General features: G+C 50.2%; 1 protein-coding gene across 2 annotated transcripts; it reads right to left on the reverse strand.

Moving 5' to 3' along the window:
• Positions 1–855: 855 nt before the first annotated feature.
• Positions 856–10,007, reverse strand: mtmr6 (myotubularin related protein 6). Of its 2 annotated transcripts, none has more exons than XM_077013321.1 (14): positions 9,815–10,007; positions 6,423–6,542; positions 6,002–6,164; positions 5,395–5,633; positions 4,936–5,064; positions 4,468–4,602; positions 4,240–4,372; positions 4,023–4,132; positions 3,182–3,307; positions 2,999–3,048; positions 2,499–2,699; positions 2,243–2,377; positions 1,975–2,101; positions 856–1,663 (listed from the first exon to the last, which is right to left on the reverse strand). In XM_077013321.1, the coding sequence occupies exons 1-14, from the start codon at positions 9,836–9,838 to the stop codon at positions 1,343–1,345; spliced, it is 2,013 nt and encodes a 670-aa protein (XP_076869436.1). In that variant the 5' UTR covers positions 9,839–10,007; the 3' UTR covers positions 856–1,342. The 2 variants fall into 2 exon arrangements, with proteins under 2 accessions (XP_076869436.1, XP_076869437.1); XM_077013322.1 differs by having other exon boundaries at positions 5,395–5,552; positions 9,815–10,005.
• Between the last annotated feature and the right edge of the window lie 50 nt (positions 10,008–10,057).

The following is a 10,057-nucleotide window of genomic DNA, read 5'->3' on the forward strand; positions in this document are numbered from 1 at the left end:
ACACGTAAACACGCACACGTAAACACACACACATACACACACACACACTCCTAGAGTGCTTTTTTGCAGAGCATTCTCCATCTGTTGCCAAGTCTCCATTGAAAGTCCCAGTACAAAGACACGTGTTATACGGATCAGATGAATGATGGATTGGCACATGTATAAAGACCAGGTAAAGAACCAAGATATGCAGACAGAGACCCTCCTGTGACACGTGCCCCTTCCTCCCCTGTCACTCACAACTAAGCCCCTCCCATCTCTCAGGTGAGCCACACCCCCTCTCACACCCCACACAGCTCTTGCTCCTCGGTTCTTCAGCAGGACATGCAGGTGTCATTTGGAGTTACGCTGATCCAAAGTCTTAACCATTTGAGTTGCCGTTGGGGATAAAAGGTGCTATATAAATAAACATATGCCCAACACTCTGCCCAGCAGTGCCAACATCATCACAGAAGAGTGCAGGAACCACCGTGTAGATGCCCCAGCCGGGGGGGGGGGGGCGGGGGGGGGGGAGGCAGGGAGACACAGCTCTGAGCGTGGAACACACTGGACGTCTCCCACTGTACAGGATCAGAGGACAATCTGTTCCTGCCTGGGAGGCAAACCTCACCAGCACCAAGAGCACGTAGGGTCTACAGGGGCAGGAACCCCCACGGCAGGGAGGTGTGCTGCCTACCGACCCCGCAGAGGGGGGACTCGTCTGGGGCTGATCGTGACGGATGGATGAGTAGCTGAAAACGGACACAAATTATTTATAGCTAGATGATCACCAGTAAATATGTGTGACCCCTGTGCTGGGTCTGTGCTGGGTCGGTACACAGAACCTCGGTGTCTGTGAAGGCTGATTAACCTCAATAATGCTCCACGTGTTTATTGATCTGATGTCTGTTCTGTAGTCATCCTGCATTTTACATCAAACACCCATTTATCCTCAAATAAACAAATACTTTCAAATGTAAAATATGCAAATGTAAAAGTAACTCAGACTAAAGTTAGTTGGAGAGTTTTTGTCCTCCGTTTAAGCATTTTACCTTTTTTTTAGTGATATTGACATTCTTTTAAAAAAAATCAAGAGTGTTTTGAACTTCTTCAGGACAATGACACGTACTCACACGAGGGTCTCGACATCACACAACACACCCTACCAATCATCCAACATACACCAGTTTTATGTAGAGGCCATCACACAGGCCCTCTCACTGAAACCACACACACACACACACACACACACACACACACACACACACACACACACACACACACACACACACACACACATTGAGCTTTGAGAATATACAAATCCCCCCCCCCCCCCCCCCCCCCCCAGTCCTTTTCCAGGTCTTCAGCAGGTCATGCGTGCCACCCCCAGCTCCAGGCTGACCACGGCTGGCTCGCTCTTTGACCCAAACGAGTCCTGCAGCTCCCCGTATCCGTTCTCTGTGGCACTGCTGCCCTCTGCAGTCCGTTCACCGCCGCTGCCATCTGGCCCGTCCTCCAGGGCCTCCTCGCCCAGAACTTCCTCCTCCTCCTCCTCCTGCTGCGCCTCCTTGCGGCTGAGCGGAGCCCCCAGGATGAGGGACCGGGGTCGGGAGGGGGGCCCGTGCTCCCAGGGCCGGCTCAGGAGCTCCAGAGGGGAGGTGCTGACCCCCAACTTCTGGAGCTTCTGCAGGAGGACGGAAGGTGTCATGAGAGAGGAAGAGATGGAGTAGAGGAGGAGGAGTGGAGTGAAGGAGTGGAGAGAGGGAGAGGAGGAGAGGAGAGAGAGAGGAGAGGAGGAGTGGAGAGAGGGAGAGGGGAGGAGAGCGAGAGAGGAGAGGAGGAGTGGAGAGAGGGAGAGGAGAGCGAGAGAGGAGAGGAGGAGTGGAGAGAGGGAGAGTGGAGGAGTGGGGTGAAGGAGTGAAGAGAGGAGAGGAGGAGAAGAGAGAGGAGGAGGCGGAGAAGTGGGGTGAAGGAGGAGAGGAGGTATGATCTCACCATCTTCAGGGCGTGCACCGTGGCCTCCAGCTGAACGTTACTCTCCTTCAGCGCGAGTGTGTGTTTGAGTACCGACTGGCGCGGGTGCATGGAGCGATCAAACTGATGGTACATGTTCCTCCAGAACCTGTAACACACACACACACACACACACCACGACACACACACACACACACGACACACACACTTTGCAAAGTGTCTGGCCAGGCTGGGCTGGGTTGTAGAGGTTGGGTGGGGTGGGGGTTGGTGGAGCAGGTGTGGGCCATACCTGAAGTTCCAGGGCTGTGTTAAGGGCTCCAGCACCGGGTGTTTCTCTGCAGAACTGAGACTGTACAGGGGGTTCAGGCAATGGTGCCGCTCACTGAACAGGTGAGCCCACAGGGAGTAGGTACGCTCCTTTAACCTGCACACACACACACACACACGGTATGTATGGACGCACACATTCATATGTGTGTGTGTGTGTGTGTGAGGTATGTATGTGTGCGTAAGTGTGTGTGTGTGTGTGTGTGTGTATCACTCACTGTAGCTCCTCCCTCTGTCTCTGACTGTTCCCCAGGAAGTTCCCAAACTGGCAGGAGTGAACGTGCTCATGCAGCTGGATGAGGAACCACTCGCTGAACTCAAAGTCCTGGGGGAACTGCTCCATCAGCTGCCACACACAGTCCAGGAACTGTGTGAAGACCGGGGACACCTCCCTGGGGTCGCCGTCCAGCTGGTCACACCTGGGATGGGGGCGGCATGGAGACTGCTCATGAGAGAGTGGAGCTCATGAGACAGAGTGGAGCTCGTGAGACAGAGTGGAGCTCATGAGAGAGTGGAGCTCATGAGAGAGTGGAGCTAATGAGACAGAGTGGAGCTCATGAGACAGAGTGGAGCTCATGAGACAGAGTGGAGCTCATGAGACAGAGTGGAGCTCGTGAGACAGAGTGGAGCTCGTGAGACAGAGTGGAGCTCGTGAGACAGAGTGGAGCTCGTGAGACAGAGTGGAGCTCGTGAGACAGAGTGACCTCCTAATACACACCTGTCTGCAAACTTGTGCCCGAAAGAGATCCAGTCTTTCTCAATTAACACCTTAGAGGGGAGAAAGGAGGATTATAACAGTGAGTTATAACACTTGATTATAACAGTGGGGTTGTGCCCTGCAGCAGTGGTCCAGGTTCTGGCCCGTGGACGGTGCTCGTGGGGCTCGGCGCGGGACACATACCATGAAGCCTTTGAGTGTGCGGTAGTAGGGGTCCATGAGCAGGGCGCCCAGCGAGCACACCTGGGCCGTGCGGTCCCAGCCGTCAGAGCAGTGCACCAGCACGCTGGCCCCCTCCACCGTCACCGCCTGTGGACAAGACACGTCAGAGGACACACACGTGAGGAGACACACACACGTGAGGAGACACACATGTGAGGAGAGACACACGTGAGGAGGCACTTAACCCACCACTATACCGTCCAGAACCTAAACCGCACAACCATCCGTACAACCATCAACGGAGCCGCTGAATCGAATTTTGATTGTGTAATCACTCAACAAAACAAACACTTAACATATACGGCCTTTTTTGGATCACGTGTCTAACCATTTAAAACTCATAAGACAACAGAAATGTTAACATAATGCAACTAGCTTAATTCACCAGCTAGCTTTGTTGGTCATGTGACAGAACTATGCCAAACCAATGAGCATAGCCTTATTTTTTACAAATTATTTACATATTTGTAACATGAAATGAAGTTTGTTAAAATATTTATGTATATTGGAAAGATTTTATACTTAAAAAAAAAGCTTTTTGCCAGCTGCCTCCAGCAGTACCACTGCAGCCCACTGGGGGGCCACAGCGCACAGTTTGAAAGCTAAAGTATTACGAACACCAACAACAGAGAAACCTAAAAACCATTAAATAAATGAGAAAATCTACTGAAGTACTGAGTTATCACATTTCCACCGGGGAAAAGACACTGAACACAAGTGTGTCGATATACAGTTCATTTAAATGGGTCCGGCAGGTGTGTGCAGGTGAGTGTCCCAGATCACGACTGCACGGACTGCACACCTTCGTCAGGAAAATGGCGGCATCAACGATGGCTTTGACATGCCGCAACCAGCCACTGCTTTCTAGCCCTGCCAGGTAGTCAGTCACAGAGAGGGCACGTGTGCCCACCACTGAGAGAGAGAGAGAGAGAGAGAGAGAGAGAGAGAGAGAGAGAGAGATTAGCTGAGATGGAAGACAGCCAATGTGCAACTCTTCAAAACGTTTGGTGTTGCGAGACCTTCCAGAAGCTTCTGCAGACTGGCCCTCATCACATGGATGTTCTCGATGCCCACAAACTGGAAGCGGATGTTGGAGTAGTTGTCCTCGTTCTCGTAACCTTTCCCCGCCGCGCGGTTGGCCAGCGCGTTCAACTGTCAACACATTCCAGAGATGAGCAGAGGTTCACAGCCACGCCCCCCCTCTACCTGGTAGGGCGTAGCCAGGTGGTGTGAGGGGCGGAGCTAACCTTTGGCCTGGTGTCCATCACGTAGACGAAGCGGCTGTTGTGATTGGCTCTGCTGATGGCCTGCAGCATGTGTTCGTCTTCCAGACAGCGGGCACTGAAGCCCGAGAGAGGCTGACTGCACCGACACACTGCAGCCTACACACACGCACACACACACACACACACACGCACAAGGACATGCACACATGTTCAAACAGTCAGTTACTGCAAGAATATATAGTATTGACAGATATGTTTAATATCACCCAGCACTGAAGAACAGAGCTGGTTCATATGCTGGAATCTTGTTCCTGCCCCAGTAAACGAGTGTGTACGTGAGAGAGAAACAGAAGGAAAACTTCAGGCTTTTTTTTAAATTTTGGCCTGCATGATCAAAGAAGGGCTGAAAAACTCAAAGTCCCAGCATGCACCAGGAACCACACAGAGCTGCTAAAGTTGTCCCCCCCCAACCCAGTAGTGCTGTCCTACCTTCTTCTCCTGGTAGAAGTAGGTGAGGACGGGGAAGCGCCCTTTGCTCCGGAACTTGGAGCTGCCGACGATGATGGGCTTGCTGGCGGTGATGGGGACGTACAGGTCCCTGGGGTAGGTCTCACACACCTGGCCCAAACACAGCAGCCACACACAGGGGTCACGGGGCAGCACCAGCGTGGCCAGAGAGGCTGTTTTTAGCTGTACGCTACACTGGAATGATCACAGTCTCCTTTACTTGTGCCAACAGCATTCATTTGTCTTTTCTGGCCAAATCTAGGTTGACTGGTGGCCACGTGAAGTAGAGCACAAATGTTCCAGAATTAGACCGAGTGACTGATGACGTATCGTCATACGGCTCAACTAAGGAAAAGGAGTGATGGTACAGGGGTCAGGGGTCACTCTCTGAAAGATGGTGAGCTCTAGCTGGGCCCGGCCAGACGTCCCGGCCCGGCGTACCTTATAGTCTCGGTTGACGTCTGTGAGCTGCCACTGGTCGCAGGGCAGACCCATGCGCTCAAACTCGGCTGTGAGATCAAGCAGCTGCCAGCCCTCCTCCCTCTGCTGCTCATTCTGCTTCGGGTTGTAGGAGAACGCATACAGCTCATCGTACGACTCTGTACACACACACACACACACACACACACACACACACACACACACACACACACACACACACACACACACATATACACACACTCAGGCACACAGAAAATATATTTCAACAGCATGTACAAAGTCAAGTTCAGATCTCTTTAGAACACCATCTGTAGTCTGAAAAGCGACATACAGACACACACAGACACATACACACACAGACACACAGACACACACACACACACACACACACCCACACCCACAGACACACACACACACACACACACACAGACACACAAACACACATATACACACACACACAGACACACACAGACACATACATACACACACACACACACACACACACACACACACACACACACACACACACACACACACACACACACACACACACACACACACACACACACACACACACACACACACACACACACACACACACACACACCTGGGCGGAGGAGGTGGAGCAGGGAGCTGTAGATGTCGTGGCAGTCTCGTTCCCGCGGCACCACAAAGTGCACCACCCTGAAGTTGCGACACTGGATGAGCAGCGGGCAGCCGGTGGTGGTGAGCGAGAGCTTCTCCACGCTGGCGATGTGGTGGTGCAGGATCTGGGTGTGGAGAAGATCACGGACCATGAGAGAACATGGAGCAGTGATGCAGCAGGCACGCACAGACATCTGGAAACAGGCTTTATGACCATGACGCAGAGCTTATGGGCCTGTGGCTGGCGTGCCTATCGGTGTGCAAACATCGTATATCTACGGTGTTTTATGGACAGTCTCAGGTCTTTGCCTGTGACTGAGGTGGGACGACGTGTAACCACCCGTAACACACGTGGAGGTGCTGGGAGGGGCAGATGCTCGTACCCAGATCTCATGAGCACCGCTCACGTTGCTCTCCACAAAGATCAGGTGGGTTGCGGTCAGGTGCAGGGTTCCTGTGGTGGTCTTGTTGCTGAAGCGATCCAGAAGCTTCACCTGCTCCACCTGAGGACAGAAGGCTAGCGATCATTACCCAGGCAGAAGAACACACCTAGTCCAGCATCTCAGCTCATGCTACGCTACCACCCCATCAAAGACTCCACCATCACTGCTGGAATGTCCTCTACTGAGGTCAAATGCCTTTCAATGACACATTAGGACAAAGTCTGAATGGAGAAAGAGTAAATAATCTCCAACAAACTGACATTTACGACATTTACGGGGCGGCAGGCGAGGGGAGGCAAAGCACCGCACAAGGCCAAGCACTGCCCAACCAGCTGTAGTTCTGAAGCTGTAACTCTTTCTAACAGAAACATAAATAAGTTGGACATTTCTGTGCCCTAAACCAATCACCACAGAGTTTAATTAGATTTGCAAACCAGCTGGTATTTTCCTCCTCATGTTTCCTACAGACTCAGTTGGATCTGTTCTATCCAGAATGTGAACCTAGTCACTCTCTCCTCTTCCTCTTCTAGACCACACGCTCATTTTGTTGATGGTCCTGCTGTGTCATCATCATTTGCCTGGGAAATGAGTTTGTGTTTGTCCTCCACTGACCCAACTACCTTTGACCCCTCCCTCTCCTCTCTTTAGACAAACCTGCTTCTTTTACTGAAGCAGGCACTACAATGCTGAACACTGCCCCCTGCAGACTTGCCGAACACTGCCCCATGCAGACCAGCTTAACACTCCCCCCTGCCGAACACTGCCCCATGCAGACCAGCTTAACACTCCCCCCTGCAGAACACTGCCCCATGCAGACCAGCTTAACACTCCCCCCTGCCGAACACTGCCCCATGCAGACCAGCTTAACACTCCCCCCTGCAGAACACTGCCCCATGCAGACCAGCTTAACACTCCCCCCTGCCGAACACTGCCCCATGCAGACCAGCTTAACACTCCCCCCTGCAGAACACTGCCCCATGCAGACCAGCTTAACACTCCCCCCTGCAGAACACTGCCCCATGCAGACCAGCTTAACACTCCCCCTGCAGAACACTGCCCCATGCAGACCAGCTGAACACAGTTGCTCTCTTAATAACAAAAATTTTACGCTTGTTCACACCAAATTTGTGTAACATGAAACAGGCTGGTCATCGTTTGGAAAAACCCTAGAAGAAATTGAACCTCTCTGTTCACGAGGAGTCTTATAAACAATACGTCAGAGGACAGAGATGTGATACACACTACAAATGCAGTTTTTCCAATCACATCAAAAACCCCAACACTAACTTGCATCATCTCTTTTCATTTGCCAAGTTTTTTAGCCTCCCTGAAAGCATTGCAGCCGTCTTCTGAGAACTGTGATTCTTTGCAATATTTCTTTGAATCAACATTTCTAGCATCTCTAGTTCTCTGGTGGCCCATACTGGTCAGGCCTACTCTCAGTAAGACCACAGCAGTTTCACTAGCAATTAACCCATGCACAATCATCCATTTTTCTCCAATGTTCTTCAGTGAGTTTTTGCTAGTCAACTAAACACCTAGATAAACCTTTGTTAATGTCTTCAGTCAGGTTTTCTCTTACCACAGCACAAAAAATGCCTTCATCAAAGTTACTAATGACCTCTTCATAAGTTCTGATCCTGGTGCCTTCAATCTATCCTTTTCTCTAGGCTTCGTGAGCAGTCTCAATGCTTCTGCTCTTAACGGGTCTGCCACCTACATCCCAGACCGTTCATAGCTCTTCAACCTCAGTTCTTTCTCAGGGGTTCAATGTTCTGCCCTTGGACCACTGACATCACTTAAAACTGGACTTTCGTTCATATTTGGATGACACGTAGACAGTCTGGTCCCATCTACTACATCTTCTGGTGAATGAGCCTTTTCTAGATCTGCCCCATCTATGGAAGTATCACTACTTCTATTGTTGATGTTGTTGTGTCTGTCACATTTCAGTAGGGCCAAACGATTAAGTCCAAGTGTCTGTCGCACATGTCAGACAAAACAGCACAACATGCAGACTACTTTTTTCTGTCAGTTGGTGTTTTGCAGCTCAGAACCTGCACAAATGAAGAGTGCGCCCCACTCTCAACGTTTTCACATTTATTTAGACCAGCATGTCATGGCACACAGGTGAAGAAGTCGTCCTTACCCAATGCAGCTGTAGATGAAAACAACAGGACAACACCCAAAGCAGGTTTCTCCACTCATGTTCTCACTCTCTAGATTACCAAACACCAACATCTTGGGTTGTGGCTTGGATGAGTGATTCAGTGGTCCCCAGGCACCGAATACACTGGGTTTTTACCGATTCTCAAAGAGTCTAGTGAGAACAGGCTTAGCATCTCATGTGCAATTGAATGTGCTGTTAACACTCAGGTGGACGACTGCCACTCAAGGTTATTTGTAGACAATCAGACTGAATCATTTCCAGATGTGGTTGCAGAACAGCTGGAACGACACGTGGGCCCTACTATAAAGAACTGGTTTAGAGTTGAGGACGGTTTGTCTCAGTGATGGATGACAGATACAGTTCACTACCAAAGAAACATGGTTACAAAACATCTTCCACAGTTTTGTCTCTTTAGATCATCTCTTGGTTATTTTGGGACCAATAATGTAGGACTATGAGGAGCATACACTGGTTTCTGAAGAGCTCGGTGTGGGACTACAGACGTTTGGGTTACCAAAGACCCAGAATAGCAGCACCAGTTGCACAACCAAACGCAAATCAGCCCAACAGAACAATTATGCACAGGTAGATCCTTCACGGACAGCTGACGGTCACAACACAAGGCTTGACTAAAACCTTCCAGGCCGGGTTACTGACAAAAGTAAAGCAGAAGGTGAATGAATGACCACTAGTTGCTCACGAAGTGCAAACACAGTCAGTCCATCACCGACATTTTATTACATCATTCGGGTGTGAAGCTGCTACTGATCATTACAGCCCTCAATCCATGTCAGATCCATTATTACTAGTCTGATTTGTGTTTATTAACAAAATGGCCTCTTTGATTGAAGATATAGTCACACAGTAGTCGCTGCCACAGTATGCAAGTTCATTAAACAGACCTCGTTATATCTGCTCCAGAAGAAAACAGCACTGAAAATCACATCTTACAGCCAGCTACAGAGATAACCAGCAGCTAGCAACATTACAGCTAACTACAATACTACATATTCATCTTAATGTCATCATATCGAAGCTAGATCTCTGATCTTCACACCACCAGGTGTTTAATGTGTTTGGAGTATGAAGTTCAGACCAACACTGCTGCTGTAGCCACTTAGCACAACAACAAATGTCTCATCTTCACACCGACTAACATTACCTTCGGGGTTCGAATATGCTCCATGAGACCGCGGGAGCAGTGCTGTCAAGGATCGGTAAACCCAACAAAAGATGTGAACAGATTTGTTCACACATAAAACAAAAAAAGAATCAAGGAACAGCTACACCCGAAACACCATCTCGGTTGTTATCTGAGTGTTTCTGCTTGCTGCCCTGCACTTCCTCTATGGGCGGGTCTCCGCCACGTACAGCGAAAACGCTGTGCATGCTGGGAATTGTAGTT

Source organism: Brachyhypopomus gauderio, chromosome 7 (genome assembly GCF_052324685.1).
Source record: "Brachyhypopomus gauderio isolate BG-103 chromosome 7, BGAUD_0.2, whole genome shotgun sequence".
In the NCBI taxonomy this organism is placed as follows: Eukaryota; Metazoa; Chordata; class Actinopteri; order Gymnotiformes; family Hypopomidae; genus Brachyhypopomus; species Brachyhypopomus gauderio.

Coding starts and splice junctions, on each gene's coding strand:
- mtmr6 (XM_077013321.1), bottom strand. CDS start 9,838: ATGGAGCATATTCGAACCCCGAAG. Junction 5,065..5,394: donor ACGTCAACCGAGACTATAAG/GTACGCCGGGCC, acceptor TGTTTGGGCCAG/GTGTGTGAGACCTACCCCAG. Junction 4,133..4,239: donor TCTGCAGAAGCTTCTGGAAG/GTCTCGCAACAC, acceptor TCTCTCTCTCAG/TGGTGGGCACACGTGCCCTC.